General features: G+C 42.1%; 1 protein-coding gene across 2 annotated transcripts in view; it reads right to left on the bottom strand.

The window, feature by feature from the left end:
• Positions 1-2358: 2358 nt before the first annotated feature.
• The window catches only part of stk16 (serine/threonine kinase 16), a 47893-nt gene continuing 32009 nt past the window's right edge, over positions 2359-18242 (bottom strand). For both annotated transcript variants that reach the window (XM_073046193.1, XM_073046194.1), the window contains 2 exons: positions 16803-16924; positions 2359-11642 (listed from right to left, as the gene is read on the bottom strand). In XM_073046193.1, coding sequence (XP_072902294.1) covers positions 11504-11642; positions 16803-16924 — 261 coding nt within the window. In that variant the 3' untranslated portion in view covers positions 2359-11503. The remainder of the gene's footprint in view (positions 11643-16802; positions 16925-18242) is intronic.

Below are 18242 nucleotides of genomic sequence, written 5' to 3'. Positions count from 1 at the left end.
CATCTATGTGCCCATCTAAGAACCTGTTAAATGCCCCCTAATGTATCTGCCTCCACTATCACCATTGACAGGGTGTTCCACATATTCACTGCTCTATGTGTAAAACAACTTATACTTGATATCCCCCTACAATTTCCTCCAATCACCTTAACAATTATGCCCCCCTCATTTTTGCCATATTAGCTGGATAGTGTGGCAACACTTGAGGGCTGCCCTCAGCCCATCCGTAGGTTGTGTTAGTTGTTAACAGCACTTTGTTTTGTCCTCTATCATCCATGATAGAACACAGAATACAGCATCAGTACAGCCCTTCAGCCCACAGTATTCACTCTGTCTGATCCACTCCCATGTCAGGACCACCAGACTCAAAAACAGCTACTTTTCCCAAGCAGTAAAGCTAATCAACACCTCCACCCACTAACCACCCCCCCACATCCCAATCACCACTACTTTATCATTTCCAGTCAGTCACCTTACGTGTAGACACTTCTGTGCCTAGCGTCACTTTATGGATGTGCAATCAATCTATGTACAGTGTCTATAAAAAGAATTCACCACCCCCCTTAGAAGTTTTCATGTTTTATTGTTTTACAACAGTGAATCACAGTGGATTTAATTTGGCTTTTTTGACACTGGTCAACAGAAAAAGACTCTTTCATGCCAAAGTGAAAACAGATCTAAATTAATCTAATTATTTAGAACAAAGTGATCTAAATTACAGATATAAAACACAAAATAATTGATCACATAAGTATTCACCAAATCATCACTGTTGTAGCCAATTAGGTTTAGAAGTCACATAATTAGTTAAGATGTCCTGGATAAACCTGTGTGCAGTCAAGGTGTTTTAACTGATTGTAGTAAAAATACACCTGTATCTGGAAGGTCCTGCTGCTGGTGAGTCAGTATCCTGGCAAAAACTACACCATGAAGTCAAAAGAACACTCCAAACAACTCCACAGAAAGATTAATGAAAAGCGCAAGTCAGGAGAAGGATACAAGAAAATTTCCCAGTCTCTGAATATCTCTTGGAGTAGTTATGTCAATCAAGAAATGGAAAGAATATTGCACAGCTGTAAATCTGCCTAGAGCAGGCCGTCCTCATAAAGTGAGTGATCTTGCAAGAAGGGGACATATGACAACTGTGGAGAAGTTACACGTTTCAGTGGCTGAGATGGGAGACTGCGCATAGAGCAACTGTTGCCCGGGTGCTTCACCAGTCATAGCTTTATGAGAAAGGGGCAAAGTGAAAGCCACTGTTGAAAAAAATACACATGAAATTTCAACTAGAGTTTGCCAGAAAGCATATGGGAGACCCTGAAGTCAGTTGGAATAAGGTTCTATGGCCATGAGACTAAGCACTATGTTTGGCATAAGCCAAACATCGCACTCATCAAAAACACACCACCCTACCGTGAAGCATGGTGGTGGCAGCATCGTGCTGTGGGGATGCTTCACTGCAGCAGGCCCTGGAAGGCTTGTGAAGGTAGTGGATAAAATGAATGCAGCTAAGTACAGGGAAATCCTGAAGGAAAATCTGATGCAGTCTGCAAGAGAACTGGGACTTGGGAAAAGATCTGTTTCCAGCAAGTCTATGACTCCAAGCTTAAGGCCAAAGCTACACAGGAATAGCTTAAAACAACAAAGTTACTGACCTGGCTTGGCCAAATCAGAGTCCAAACCTCAATCCAATTAAGGATTTGTGGCTGGAATTGAAAAGGGCTGTTCACTCATGATCCCCATGCAATTTAAGAGAGCTTGAGCATTTTGTAAAGAATGGGGAGAAATTGCAGTGTCCAGATGTGCAACACAGATAGAGACCTATCCACACAGACTCAAGACTGTAATTGCTGCCAAAGGTGCATCTACTAAATACTGACTTGAAGTGGGTGAATACTTATGCAATCAATTCTTTTGTGCTTTATATTTGTAACTAATTTAGATCACTTTGTAGAGATGTTTTCATTTGACAGTCTTTTTCTGTAGATCAGTGTCAACAAAGCCAAATTAAAACCACTGTGATTCAATGTTGTAAAACAATAAAACATTAACACTTCCAAAGGAGTGGGTGGGGAGGATGAATACTCTTTATAGGCACTGTATATAAGCTATCTTGAATCTTTTTTTCCGATGTATGCAAGATAAATAAATAAATTAACCTGAAACCCACATTAATATGGCCAACTGGTACAAAGCACTCAGCAGTATCAAACTGCACAAACTGATTCAAGGACGGAGATCTGTATTTATGTAGCAGTGTTGAAAATGCAAAACATCACAAAAGCTCTTCTCTTGGCTGCATAAACTGATCAGAAGATTTAGTTTCAATGGCTCAGTCCAATCAAAGCAGACAGTCAATTGTTTGGTTAACAGTAGTTCTTTTTATTCATTTTTAAAATGTACCTGTGTGTTGTTTCCAATGCCAGCATTTATTACCTGGACTTGAAGAAGCAGTAAGGGATCAGATACATTAGTGGATCTGGATGGCGCCTGCATACACTGCTCCTTCAGTTGGCATCTTCTGGATAGATAATTTCACTTCTTTATGTCTCTTACGTTTGTTTTTCATCTTGGATGTGGTTCTGGAACTGCTGGAGCCTGTGATTTGCTGTCCGGAGATCATTTGGGTGTTCCAGCACTCTGCAGTCTCTGAGAGGATTCATGAGGCAGAGATAGCATGCCGGAACCTCGAGGCGGGCAGGATGCGGGATGTGAATCATTATTTGACTCCATTTCACTGATTAAAGCTTCCAGTGTGCACTGACTAAAGTGATGAGGGAGCTTAAGCATTGAAGTGAGTGCCAGCTGCCTGTCTTTTGATTCTAGGATCACTCTGCTACTCTACTGGAGAGGGGAGAGCCTGCCACTGTGCCCAGAGAATGCTGCCCAGGTTTTCTGCATTTTGGATGTGCACTTGGACTGTGGACTTTCCCCAGTCTAATAGTTTCTTATGTTCTGTGTTTTTTGCCCGATCTTTTTCATATTTTGTGTGGGGAAGGGGATGTGAAGGTTGATGCACCTGTTCTTTTTTTTTGTGCTGCAGGAGGGATTTGGGGTCTGATCTGCCTGTTCCATTTTTATTCGTTTTTCTGTGCAGGGGGTGGTATGGGGGGGGGGGGGGTTGATGATCGTGCTGCCTTTCTTTTCTTTCTTGGATTCAAGGCAGGAGAATTTCAGAGTTGTATAGTTTGATAATAAATGAGCCTTTGACCTTTGGAATCATAACAGGTCAGACTGGGTACATATGGCAGTTTACCCTTAGACAGGCACATAGAAGACAGAAAAATGGAAGGCTGTGAGGGAGGGAAGGCTTGGATTGATCTTGGAGCAAGTTCAAGGTCACCATGATATTGGGCCAAAGGAACTGTGCTGTTCTAAGTTTGACTTCCTTCTTGGTAGTTTATAGCCACCATTAGACTTCAGTTTTTCTTTAAATTCCAGATTTAATTACTCAATTTAAATTTGAATGCTGCCGTGGCACCTGCACTGAAATCAATGACCAAACATCATTAATAATTCAGTGACGGTGGCCACAGTAACGTAACAGTTAGAGTAAGGGGTCTGCACGGGGTTTGTATGTTCTCCTCTTGACCATATGGGTTTCCTACGGGTGTTCAGGTTTCCTCTCATATTTCAAAGATGAATGGTTTCGGGTTAGAGAGTTATGGGCACAGGAAACATGGTCACACTTGGGGCTGCCCTCAGCACATCCTTGGTCATGATGCAAATGAAGTATTTCATGGTATGTTTCAATGTACGTGTGACAAACAACGCTAATCTTTTAAGATCCTTAAGTTTTTGCACACCTCTGGATGGTAATCCAGTTAACTGCCACAACCCTGCCAGAATTTTTAAAAGAAGGTGGAGCAATCATTTCCAAAGAAGGTAAAGAGGCAGAGGGAATTAGCCATGGATCTCCAAAATTTAAATCAGAAGGAGGTGCAGACATGAGCACCAATGGTGGGGCAACTAAAATCTGTAATGCTGATTTGCTGGGACAATGTAACAGAAACCATTTCAACAGCAGCAAGGGTTGGACAATGGTCTGTGATCTTTGAAGTAATACATTGACTGGAAAAATGATCAGCAGTTCAGCATTACTAATAAGATCATAAGTGTGCAATGCATTAGAGTTAAACATTTAGACATTTAAGAGCTTAGATTGGCACATAGATGATATGATGAAATTCAGATTGAATTCCAATAGATTAAATACATACATACATACATACATACATAGGCCTCATATGGAGCCAGTGATCATTAATGGAGAATGTGTGGAGCAGGTTAAGACCTACAAGTATCTGGGAGTACAGTTAGATGAGAAGCTAGACTGGACTGTCAACACAGATGCCTTGTGCAGGAAGGCACAGAGTCGAATGTACTTCCTAAGAAGGTTGGTGTCATTCAATGTCTGTAGTGAGATGCTGAAGATGTTCTATAGGTCAGTTGTGGAGAGCGCCCTCTTCTTTTGGTGGCGTGTTGGGGAGGAAGCATTAAGAAGAGGGACGCCTCACGTCTTAATAAGCTGGTAAGGAAGGCGGGCTCTGTCGTGGGCAAAGTACTGGAGAGTTTAACATCGGTAGCTGAGCGAAGGGCGCTGAGTAGGCTACGGTCAATTATGGATAACTCTGAACATCCTCTACATAGCACCATCCAGAGACAGAGAAGCAGTTTCAGTGACAGGTTACTATCGATGCAATGCTCCTCAGACAGGATGAAGAGGTCAATACTCCCCAAAGCCATTAGGCTTTACAATTCTACCGCCAGGACTTAAGAACTTTTTAAAAGCTATTATTAATGCTTTTTGAGATGGTGATTTAGATGCATATCATATTTTTTTACTGAGTTAAGTATTGTATGTAATTAGTTTTGCTACAACAAGTGTATGGGACATTGGAAAAAAAGTTGAATTTCCCCATGGGGATGAATAAAGTATCTATCTATCTATCTATTTCACATAGATGAAATTCAGATTATTATCTGAATGGTGGCCGATTAGGAAAAAGGGAGGTGCAACGAGGCCTGGGTGTCATTGTACACTAGTCACTGAAAGTGGGCATGCAGGTACAGCAGGCGGTGATTCGAGTACAGGAGTAGGGAGGTTCTACTGCAGTTGTACAAGGCCTTGGTGAGACCACATCTGGAGTATTGTGTGCAGTTTTGGTCCCCTAATCTGAGGAAAGACATTCTTGCCATAGAGGGAGTACAAAGAAGGTTCACCAGATTGATTCCTGGGATGGTAGGACTTTCATATGAAGAAAGACTGGATCGACTAGGCTTATACTCTCTGGAATTTAGAAGATTGAGGGGGGATCTTATTGAAACGTATAAAATTCTAAAGGGATTGGACAGGCTAGATGCAGGAAGGTTGTTCCCGATGTTGGGGAAGTCCAGAACGAGGGGTCACAGTTTAAAGACAAAGGGGAAGCCTTTTAGGACCGAGATGAGGAAAAACTTCTTCACACAGAGAGTGGTGAATCTATGGAATTCTCTGCCACAGGAAGCAGTTGAGGCAGTTCATTGGCTATATTTAAGAGGGAGTTAGATATGGCCCTTGTGGCTAAAGGGATCGGGGGTATGGAGAGAAAGCAGGTACAGGGTTCTGAGTTGGATGATCAGCCATGATAATATTGAATGGCTGGTGCAGGCTCGAAGGGCCAAAGGGCCTACTCCTGCACCTATTTTCTATGTTCCTATGTTTCTATAGAAAAGTGGAAGGCTCTGTGGCAGGGTACGGTTAGACTGATCTTAGGTAAGTTTAAAACATTGGCACAACATTGTGGGCTGAAGTATCTGTACTGATTATGTTAACTAACATCACAACCAGAGGAAAACCTGCCTGGTAGACTAACTGCTCTTGCCCTGTAGGTGGTTGTGTTGGTACCATAGGAGAAACGAGTGAGGTTGATACAAAGGGGTTATGGAGCAAGAAAGCAAAAATCACTGAATTATTATTAAAATTATAGGGAGGGATTAGTGATTCTTGATAAAGACCCACTGTGGCATTGATCTGAACAAGATATTTATAACCTTAAATGCAGCACAACTCAAAAGTGTATGTGACAGATGGATTAAAGCCACTGCCTCAAAACTAATACCCGGGGAGCTATAACTTTAAGGCGACTGGAGGAAAGTATGTTAGAGGTAGTTTTTTTTTTTAAACACAGAGTGTGGGTATGTAAAATGTGTTACTAGGGGTGGAGATATAAGCACATACATTAGGGACATTTAAAAGACTTCTAGATAGCCACATGGATGATAAAAAGTGGAGGGCTATGTGAGAAGGAAGGGTTAGTGTAGGTTAAAGATTGGCACAACACCATCGGCCAAAAGGCCTGTACTGTGCTGTAGTGTTCTATGTTCCAGGGACCAGGATTCAATCCTGACCTCCGTTGCTATCTGGGCACAGTTCTCTCTGTGACTGAGTGAGTTTCCTCTGGGATGGTCCAGTTTCCTTCCAAATCCAGGGTTGGGATCTGGTTGTGAATCGCCCCAAGTGTAAGGTGGGTGGCCAAAGATTTGTGAGTGCTTGTGGGGGGGGGGGGGGGATTATGTTAATAGAAAAGCACCAAAATAAGGTATGTATGTAGCTGGGTACTTGATAATTAGTGCAGAAATTGAGGGATGAAGGGCTATTTCTGAGCTGTATTGACTTTATAACTTCTAAATTTTTTCTATATTTAGAGATACAGTGTGGAACAGGCTCTTCCAGCCCAGAGTCGCACTCCCCAGCAGCCCAACCTATTTAACCCTATCTTAATCACTGGACAATTTATAATGAACAAATTACCTACAAGCCTGTACGCCTGTGGACTGTGGAAGGAAAACCGAAGCACTCGGGGGAAACCCATGCGCTCACAGGAAGGGTACAGACAGTGCTGGAATTGAAGTCCAAACTCAACACCCTGAGCTCTAATACAGTCACACTAATCACTACGCTACTGTCCCAGATAAAGTATGTTACATAAAAGTAACACAGTATTTTCAACAGAAGAGATATCGACAAACTCAAACCGACCTCCAAGCATCAGCAGGGCTCCGTCCACCCTCTTTTTAAATTGAGGTAAACTTTAAGCACATCATACCATGGTAATGCTGGTATACAAATGCCTAATTGCAACTGAGTAATTTTGACATAAATGACACAATAGCCGGGGAGAAAGTAACCGCCCAGCAAATGCAGTAGGCGTCTACACAAATTGTAACCGCCTTTGGCGACCACAACACACGAGAGGGTCAAAACACCAAAGAATTTAACAAACAATTACAGACCATTTTATCTTAAAGGCATGCAAATAATTGGAACTGCAGACATAACATATCGATTGCACACACAAGGATATAATAGAAAATCAGGACAAGGCATCTGAATGGATTATACAGGTCCAGAATACGATCATAATCCTATGATGATGTCTCAAAGAATCAATATCCCCAAAATTAGTCACTTTAAATACTATCTATGCTATGACAATGGAATTAAATCAAATTGATCTAAGCAACTTATAATGAGAGGTCCTACCAATGAGCGGGTTCCCGGTACGGCAGACCCTGTATTGCTTCATACCATATCCCAGAAGTTTCCTGAAATGAATTACAGTATCCCAGGCAACTGTCACTCACTGTGTGCATAGCAAAATCCCCTCAAAGAGCATACAAATGGAAAATGATTACTATTGTACTTCACTTGAAAGAATATGTACGGATAATTTACAATATTGGAAAGGTTTGCATTTTACTTGGTCTGAATGGGTTCTGGCCACATTAAACAGGATAAAGTGGAAAAGAAAGGCTACAATAACTTTCTCCCTCTAATCCAAGGACTTTTTAATCTACAGAATTGAAACTGATTTGGGACTGATAGATTTCCAGATGCCAAGTGCTGCTGGGTTCTGGTAGGAGAGTGCTAAAGTACAGTAGTGCTGGTGACCTCAAATGCTGATGACTGCACAAAATACTCTCTGCTTCTAATGTCTTGTGATATGTAGTTACCAGAAACAGGTTTACTGGGGACAGGGACTAATTCCCAGAGAGCTGTTTTCAACATGGGAAGACAAGGATAAATTTCAACTTCTTTGCTTTCTTACTAGAACCCCACTACAACATCCATTTCAGATTCTATTAATATAAAGTCCTAAATTTTTCTTTCTTCAAATTTTACACTGCATTCTTATGCTCTGTTACTATCATTCCAATGTGGAATCATTGATATTTTGTACATCCCTCAGGCTGTTAAAAGCCATGCATTCATTATTCTTCCAATAACTGAACACAATAATTATGTCACCTTCACTAGTCTTTCAGACAAGGATGTCATTCTATGAGAACAAAACAAGAGAAACTTGTCCTCCTCTCCAAATGAACCAATAGAGAAAGACAACCAGTTTTGCAGGCCTCTGAAGATCACCAACTTATGCTTGTCTTTTCCTGCAGGCATCCCTTTGCACTTCAAACATTCCTTTCTTCTGATATCAAGCTCTTCACTATTCCTCAAAGCTGGAGGTGGTTAAGTGAGATTTGACAGAGGCAATTGAAACTATATAAATGCACTAAGTATATTCGTCCTTCCACATGAGGCAACACTTCACCTGCGAGTCTGTCGGGGTATCCGGTGTGGCCTCCTCTACATCGGTGAGACCCAACGTAGACTGAGGGACTGCTTTGAGCACCTATACTCTAACTAAAACAAGCATAGATTCAGCCATGCCACTGAATGGTGGAAGCTCAAGGGGTCCATCCCTCTTCTCCTCAGTAACATCTGAGAAACTGTAACCCATAGATGAGGGGGCTAACAAAGTTTTAAATGGTGATTGGCAAAAGAACAGAGGCACCCAAGCTAAATGACTTGTTTAAATGAATGCGTAGTTAGGATGATAAATCACTTGCTGATAGGTAGTAGAAAGGATGGTAGTCCTCAAAAGGGAATGGGAGATATTTTTCCAAGCGTAGCGCAAGAACTGCTGGCTACAGATAAACAGTGGCACTCATTAGACTGTTGTTAGAAGACAGCAACCAGACCAAACTGAATGCTCTTGTGTTGCACTTTATATTACAAAGTAGGTAACAGACAATATCTACCCCATCATAGACTGTTTCTGTTTAGTTCTTTCCCTGATCACTGACCCCTCAAGAACTTTCAGTTCTAATGGAAAAAGTCATAGTTCGGAATGTCAGCCTGGTTTCCACATTAATTCCAAGTTTTTTTTTCCTCCCACAAGCTTTATGTTTGGTTTCAGGCTTTCTGTATTATTTTGAAACTAAAGCAAGTTCCAAACACAACCACATACCTAGCTGGTAAGCACTGAGAGTACTTTGGTTTGTAGTGTTGGGGAAAGGAAAGAATTGGTGGGTGGGGATGGAAGTGAAAGCATTGAAAGGAAAAATAATAATCAGTTTTCATACAGAGTTACAAATCAGGAGGGAATAAAAACACAACTTCTGGAATCAACCACGTCTCTCGCAACCTTTTAAAGTTATTTTGTACAATTTTTTTTGCAGATTTAAGAGCTGAGTTTAGAATTAAGTATGCATTGTTATCACTGTACAGGGCATTGATGAGGGCATACCAAGAGTATCCTGCATAGCTTTGGTCCCCTTATCTAAGAATGGATATTCCAACACTGGGAGAAGAAGTCTGAAAGAAATTCACTGGGCTAATTCTGGTAACAGAATGCTATCCTATCAGAAGTAGCTATATAAGTTATTTCTACATTTTTTGGAATTAGAAGAATAAGAGGTGACTTTATAGAAACACATAAAATCCTATGGTGTACAACAGGGTAGATTTAAAAGGTTTTCACTCGTGAGACAGTCAAACAAGGGGACAGAGTTACAAAACAAGAAAATAGTCCATCAATTGCAATATTTTGAAAAAAGTGATGAACCTCTGGAACTTACCTTAAAGTTGTGGAGACTAGATCATTGGAGGTATTTAAAGAGGAGGTAGATATGTTTTTGAAGGATTGGCAAGTTGAAGGTTATGTGGAACTAGCAATGAGAAAGACAAGGTTTGGGTAGATCAGCCACGGTCATGTTTAACTGCAGCCCTTTCCCTATTTTCTAGAGTTCAATATATTATTCTTAGACTTACTCAAGATTCAGGGGGGTGGTGTGCAATGCAGGGGAAGAAAGAAATTATGTTATCTACAGATGCTTATGAGGATACAAACTCAGAAAAGGAACTGAAATACTTCTGCAGCAGAAAATTTTGATTGAACATTTCCACATTGCTGTTTGTGGAAATAACTCAATCTCAAGTGGCAAGCCGACCATCGGACATCTTGAGATTGTTCCAAAAGACAAGGCCACTCATTTTGAATAGGCATGGAATATGCACTTGAAAAATAGCACTGATGGGGCAAAATAAGCTCCTACAAAAAGGAATGGACAGAGTGGGAAGTGATGTTCCCTTAATGGGTAATGCACCATCCAGGAAAATATTCACTTGGTTTTGGCTCTGCTTTCATTTCTGTTTGGCTGGGACGGGGGGGGGGGGGGGGGGGGGGGGGGGGGGGAGGTGGTGTGGGAGAGATGAGTGTTGAGTTCCCTATAAGTTTATTTGGCTTGAATGGATTCAAACATTGCCCATTCTACAATCAGAATCAATGTAGTGATATCAAATCTTTATATTGTCTTTTTTTTTTGGAAGAGGGAAAGGGTACACGGGGGTGAAAGATAGAAAAAAAACTATTTAATTAGAAAAACGTACTACAAAATATTATAGAGATAGATGCCAGCACCCTCAGCCATGTACTCCAATTGAAACCAATCCCTATCCCATTATGTGACTGGATGGAGTCTTCAAAGCTTAGGAGGTTTCTACACTTGCTCCCAAAATTTTAACTATTTCAGATTTAGTTCTCTGTTGCACACCTGGAGGTCAGGCTCAACAGACTTTTGGAGTCCACATTAATAAATCATGTCATGACAGCATTCAATACACAGTTAGTAGTGCATGGCCATTTTTTCACTTGCCTTTTTACACACAGTTGGAATTAAAGCACTCCAAAACTTAACCCCGGTAAGTTCTGATGGAAGTCAGCAGACAGGCAGCATCCAAGAACAGTGACCAAAACAGACAAGTGAATCACACCTCTCGCACTCAGTGAGACTTGCTCCTCCAGCAATGTGTTGTATGCAAATTCTACACATGTAACCATAGCAGTTACCAAAAAGGTTGGTGGCTATGATTAACTTACAGCACAGGTAGTACCAATGGAGCAAAGCAAATAGCTAAATCCTTCGGGATGAAGAAAAACGTGCAATTTCTTCTACTTTGTTCTCCATTGAAAACTGAACAATTCTGTACAAACTGGAGTGGGAATACAGGACATAATGGAGAGAGAACACACAGGATCCTACCCAGTTGGCAGAAATACTGAAGCTAGAATGATTGATGATATTTTTTTCTCCCTGTGTAGAAATAATGGAAGTCTGACAGATGACAAATTCAAAGTGCCTCCTAGGATAGATGGAGCCACTCTTGTTAATGCTGCCAATATTAGATCATTTTGGTGTCCTGGACGGCTCCGGCAGGCTGTAGTTGTTCAGTCTGGTTCAATACCCAGTTAATATTTGGTCTTTCTTGGAGGTTAACAACCATCATAGAGGTTAGCAGATGCTGTAGGGACTGGGTGTACCTGGATAGGAACAAAGATCAGAGGTAACTTCAACTAACTGAATAGTAATATGCAATAAAAAAATTTACATAAAATTAACAGCTCAATTTGTGTTTATACTGCAGAGCATCATCCTTCTATTCTCTCAACATGTACTCAGCATGTCCTTCTATTTTTATTCTCCTATATCTGCCCACCTAACATCCAGGAACAGAAGGACATCTTTTCTGTTGTCCTCTTCTCACAAAAAAGTTTAATTCTAACCACCCTCACTGGATATTCTCCTTTGAGACCTCAGTCAGGATATACACAAAATTCACTATGACTGCTTTAAGAAACATTAAAGATCTCTATAAGATTTTTTTCTAAGCAACGGTGAATATACAGAACTGAACAAACACCTTTGCACTGACTTGTTCTATACAAATAAAAACAAGAAGCACTCTAAGCCACTCTCAGGTGGTACTCATATTCATCTGGGTAGCCTCCAACCTGATGGCATGAACATCGATTTTTCTAACTTCCAGTAATTTCTTCACCTTTCCCCTCCTTTTTTTTCCATGCCTCAATCTGGCTCCCCCTTCCCCTTAATACCTCCCTCTAGTGCCCCTCCTCCTTCCTTTCTCCCCTCTTATGAGATTCCTTCTTCTTCAGCCCTTTAACTTTTCCACCTATCATCTCCCAGCATTGCACTTCACCCCCCTCACCCACCCACCCACTTTCACCCTCACCTGGCCTCACCTATCATCTGCCAGATTATACTCCTTCTCCTCCTCAGTACCTTCGTATGCTGGCTTCTGCCCCTTCCTCTCCAGCCCTGATGAAAGGTATTGTCATGAAACGTAAACTGCTTATTCCCCTCCATAGATGCTGTCTGACCTGCTGAGTTCCTCCATCATTTTGTATGTGTTATTCTATTTTTAAACCTTTGATGAATTCATTTACCACGTTTAACTCTCTAGTGTCTTCAGACAAGAACACTTACAATTTCTTGCTCTTATTCAGATTCACCAATTTTGTTGACTTTCAACAGCAGCCCCATCCCGTTTGGCGTTTTAAAATCACTCAGTTCAGAGGGCAATGGGATGGACAAAGGGCACTACACCTGCCAGCAATGTCCACATGCCATTAATGAATAAATTAAAAAAATAGTATGTTAATAAAGCTATTAGCTGTTAGATAAAGATAATTGAGTCTCCCCTGCTTTTCTTTGGAGCAGTGTTTGCAGCAACTTTCATATCCACCTGGGCAGCCAAACAGAGAAGTTAAGTTTAGTAATGTGGGATTACCAGTAGCTACACTACAGCAACAAGCATAGTGTCACACCCACGTGTCTGAGGTTCATCAAATTTAATACCTTATAGTTCAGAGAGGAGAACCAACTACTGATCCACAGGTGAATAGGATGACTCTATAAAGTCTATTCTCATCTTCTTTAATATTTACACTCCTGCTTTACATGAGCATTAAGGCAGGACTTAGATACCAACTCACACTTGGAAAAGAATATATTACTATTACAGTCGGCCCTTCTTATCTGCGAGGGATTAGTTCCGGGACCTCCCTCAGATGCCAAAAAACGTGGATGCTCAAGTCCCTTATGTAAAATGGTGTAGTATTTGCATATAACCTACGCACATCCTCCCGTATACTTTAAATCACCTCTAGATTACTTATAATACCTAATACAATGTAAATGCTATGTAAATAGTTGTTATACTGTAATGTTTAGGGAATATTGACAAGAAAAAAAACTGTACATGTTCCTCTTGCTCACAACACAAGCAGCAAATGAATGAGACGTGAGGTGAACAATAATCAAACAATGAGTAAAACTTGTAATACCTGTACAGTAGTTGTTACACTGTCTTGTTTAGGGAATAAGGTCATTTTGGAGGAGGTTCAATAATACTAAAGTCAGGAACTGTGGAGGTTGAGGGCTGAGGATCTTCAAGCGTTGAACATCGAGACTTCAGAATTGCAGCCCCTCTGGTAATGGTGCTGCAGCCTCAGCATTAGCCGATGCTGATTCTCCCATGATCTTTACATTCTTGAGGCTGTAGTGCTTTACATAGCCAGCCAGCCATCCCTTACTAGCCTTAAACTCTTTTCTCTCGCTCTCATCAACCCCGTCTGCTTTATTGTGCGAATGTTTGATTCATTCTTACCAACCTTACGGCCCACTTCAGAAAGCGTCATGCCACTTTTCAAAAGATCTAATATTTCTACTTTCTTGGCGAGAGATAGCACCTTATGCTTCCTTTTAGCCTTTGAGGAATTGCTTTGACCATCTAATTGTTTTTTGGAAGCCATTTTTTCACAGGAACAAAGTAGCGAACGAGCGAGACGCGAGGTGAACAATGCTCGAACAACAAGTGCCGGAAGAGCACTTCCGGGTTTTCTCGATTCGCAGTTGGTTGAATTCGCGCAAGTGGAACTCACGGATAAGGAGGGCCGAATGTATTCAGTTACTCTTCCCAATTTATCATGACGCAGGGAATAGCAGAGGATGAGACTAAAACAGCATTCCAAGGACATGGAGTCACCAAAGACATGCACTGTGGAGGGCATTCTAACTGGTTGCATCACTGTCTTGCATGGAGCCACAACTGCACAGGATCAGAAAAAGCTACAAAGGGTTGTACACTTGCCCAGCTCCATCACAGGCACTAGCCTCGCCACCATTCAAGACATCTTCAAAAGGCGATGCCTCAAAAGGGTGGCACCCATCATCAAGGATCCCCACCACACAGGACAGACTCTCTTCTCATTACTACCATCAGAGAGGACTCACAGGAGCCTGAATATACACACTCAATGTTTTAGGTATAGATCCTTCCCCTACACCATCAGATTTCTGAATGGATAATGAACCTATGAACACTACCTCACTATTTTTGAACTCTTTTTACACTATCTTTTAATATATATTTCTTCATACAATTTATAGTACATTTTATGTCTTTCACAATATTGCTGCTGCAAAACAACAACATTTCACAACACGAGGAAATCTGCAGATGCTGGAAATTTTGGATTCCAGACCTAACCAATTCCCCTCTACCACCACTCTCCTCTGTCTAGCAGAATTAGTTCTTACTCTCAATAATTTCTCCTTTGGCTCCTCCCACTTCCTCCAAACCAAAGGTGTAGCCATGGGCATCCGCAGGGTCCCAGTTACGCCTGCCTTTTTGTTGGCTTTGTGGAACAGTCCATGTTCCAAGCCAATACGGGTATCCGTCCCCCTCTTTTCCTTCGCTACATCGACGACTGCATTGGTGCTGCCTCCTGCATGCATGCTGAGCTTGTTGACCATTAACTTTGCCTCCAACTTTCACCCTGCCCTCAAATTTACCTGGTCTACTTATACACCTCCCTCCCCTTTCGTGATCTTTCTGTCTCCATCTCTGGAGACAGCCTATCTACTGATATCTACTATAAGCCTACAGACTCTCACAGCTACCTGGACTATTCCTCTTCCCACCCTGTCTCTTGCAAAAATGCTATCCCCTTCTCACAATTCCTCCATCTCCACCGCATCTGCTCTCAGGATGAGGCTTTCATTCCAGGACAAAGGAGACATCTTTTTTTAAACAAAGGGGCTTCCCTTCTTCCACCATCAACTCTGCTCTCAAACACATCTCTCCCATTTCCCACACATCTGTCCTCACCCCATCCGCCCACCACCCCATTCGGGATAGGGTCCCCCTTGTCCTCACCTACCACCCCACCAGCCTCCGGATCCAACATATAATTCAACGTAACTTCCACCACCTCCAACGGGATCCCACTACCAAGCACATCTTTCCCTCCCCCCCACTTCTGCTTTCCGCAGGGATCGCTCCCTACGCTCCCAACTCCCTTGTCCATTCATCCCCCCCATCCCTTCCCACCAATCTCCCTCCTGGCACTTACCCATGCAAGCGGAACAAGTGCTACACCTGCCCTTACACCTCCTCCCTCACCACTATTCAGGGCCCCAGACAGTCCTTCCAGGTGAGGCGACACTTCACCTGTGAGTCGGCTGGTGTGGTATACTGTGTCCAGTGCTCCCGGTGTGGCCTTTATATTGGTGAGACCCGATGCAGACAGGGAGAGTGTTTCGCTGAACACCTACGCTCTGTCCGCCAGAGAAAGCAGGATCTCCCAGTGGCCACACATTTTAATTCCACGTCCCACTCCCATTCTGATATGTCTATCCATGGCCTCCTCTACTGTCAAGATGAAGCCACACTCAGGTTGGAGGAACACCACCTTATATACTGGCTGGGTAGCCTCCAACCCGATGGCATGAACACTGACTTCTCTAACTTCCGTTAATGCCCCTCCCCTTCTTACCCCATCCCTGATATGCTTAGTTATTTTTCTCCCTCCTTTTTTTCTCTCTCTGCCCATCACTCTGCCTATTCTCCATCTCCCTCTGGTGCTCCCCTCCCCCTTTCTTTCTCCCGAGGCCTCCCGTCCCATGATTCTTTCCCTTCTCCAGCTCTGTATCACTTTCGCCAATCACCTTTCTGGCTCTCAGCTTCACCCCACCCCCTCTGGTCTTCTCCTATCATTTCGCATTTTCCCCTCTCCCTCCTACTTTCAAATCTCTTACTATCTTTCCTTTCAGTTAGTCCTGACAAGGGGTCTCAGCTCGAAATGTCGACAGTGCTTCTCCCTATAGATGCTGCCTGGCCTGCTGTGTTCCATCAACATTTTGTGTGTGTTGCTAACATTTCACAACATGTATCAGTGATATTAAACCTGATTTTGATTCTCAAACACAAGAATGTCGGCAGATGCTGAAAATCCAAAGCAACACACACAAAATGCTGGTGGAATTCAGCAGATCAGGCAATGTCTATGGAAAAGAGTAAATAGTCAATATTTCGAGCTGAGACCCTACTTCAGGACTCTGATTCTGCCATTTCACTCTGTTCTACCCAGAGTCTGATTCTTAATATCCAAAGCTTCCAAGGGAATCACTTCCAAATTAATTGCCATGAATCCTGATACCTATTACTTGAAATCACGAAACTTCAGGAGAGATGAATGGTACATGAGAGAAGGGTAACTCAAAGCCCAATTTCAAAGGTTTATCTCTTTCAAACTTTTGAGATAACTAAATTTCTTCTCCATTCATGTGAAAGTTTTATGAAGCTATTGCAGTTTTCTCACCTCCCCACCTGACTTTACCTGCAGTTTTCTGGAATGGTTATCGGATTCTGTACAGCCAATGCCACACAATCTCCTTTCTGGAAGATGCCATCATACGGTCCTTCCAGGAACATCATAGCATAGAGCACACATCCTAGGGACTAGAAATAAATCACCATGACACATTGAAAAAAACTTGGATACTATTAACAGCTCAATCAATAACAGCAAGAAGCTTGGTGACTAATGCTAGTTAGATTTTAAGATGTGGACTACACGATTTTAGAATCATAGAGTCATACAGCACAGAAACAGGCCTTTTGGCCCATCCACTCAATTCCCAACTGCTATTCTGTCTAGTCTCATTGACCTGTATCTTGTCCATATCCCTCCCTACTCATCCCATTCATGTACTTACCCGTGGACTCTTTCAATCTTTAAGCTTTCCTGTAGGTAGGTGACCAGAACTGCACACAAAACTCCAATTTTGATCTCACCAACGTCTTTTACAACTTCATCGTAACATCCCAACTCGGTACTCAGTACTTGGGATAATGAATGCCAATGTGACAAAAGCTTTCTTTATGATCTACCTGTGATGACACTTCCAAAGAATTACAGATCTATATTCCCCCTGTTCTACTGCACTGCTCAGTGTCCTACCTTGCACTGGGTAAGACTAAACCTGGTTTATCCTCCCAAAGTGCAACATCTCACTCTTCTCTGCATCTTGCAAACACTTACTTTGATGACTCTGCTTATTTTCAAGGAGAAAGAGAGAGTGAGAGGGTGAGAGAGAGTGAGTGAGAGTGAGTGAGAGAGTGAGAGAGTGTGAGAGAGTGAGTGTGAGAATGAGAGAGAGAGAGTGAGAGAGAGTGTGAGAGAGAGTGTGAGAGTGAGTGTGAGAGAGTGTGAGAGAGTGTGTGAGAGAGTGTGTGAGAGAGTGTGTGAGAGAGTGTGTGAGAGAGTGTGTGAGAGAGTGTGTGAGAGAGTGTGTGAGAGAGTGTGTGAGAGAGTGTGTGAGAGAGGGAGTGAGAGCGACAGACACATTCATAAGGAGAGAGACTTTATTTAGATCCCATCCACTACCACCCTACATTTGCTACAATGGAGAGGACAGAGCCAATATTAGCCCAGAGACTTCTGCAAACTTTACCAAAATAAATTCTGGCTTGGAATATTTGGCTACCTGCACTTGCTTGTGGATGGTATGTATCAGGGTACATAATTTGAAACCTTGCAATCTGAGTTTGACATTTCTTCAGCTCAAAAATTACTGGCCAATCCGAGAAGTTAGAGGTGAAACAGCTCTTAACAGAATGTGCAGTTACCACTCTACATCAGCAATCAGATACTATGCACTCAGTAGTGGCTATTCAAACATTAGTTCCCAGGAACAACAACAGACGAAACTTGTAGCTGAAACTATGGCAAACATTCACAATAAAAAGGATTACTTTACCAAAAATAAATTTATTT

This window comes from Hemitrygon akajei, chromosome 5, assembly GCF_048418815.1.
Source record: "Hemitrygon akajei chromosome 5, sHemAka1.3, whole genome shotgun sequence".
NCBI classification, from domain to species: Eukaryota; Metazoa; Chordata; class Chondrichthyes; order Myliobatiformes; family Dasyatidae; genus Hemitrygon; species Hemitrygon akajei.
Note: the sequence above shows the minus strand (reverse complement) of the source record. Positions and strands in the feature narration are given on the sequence as shown.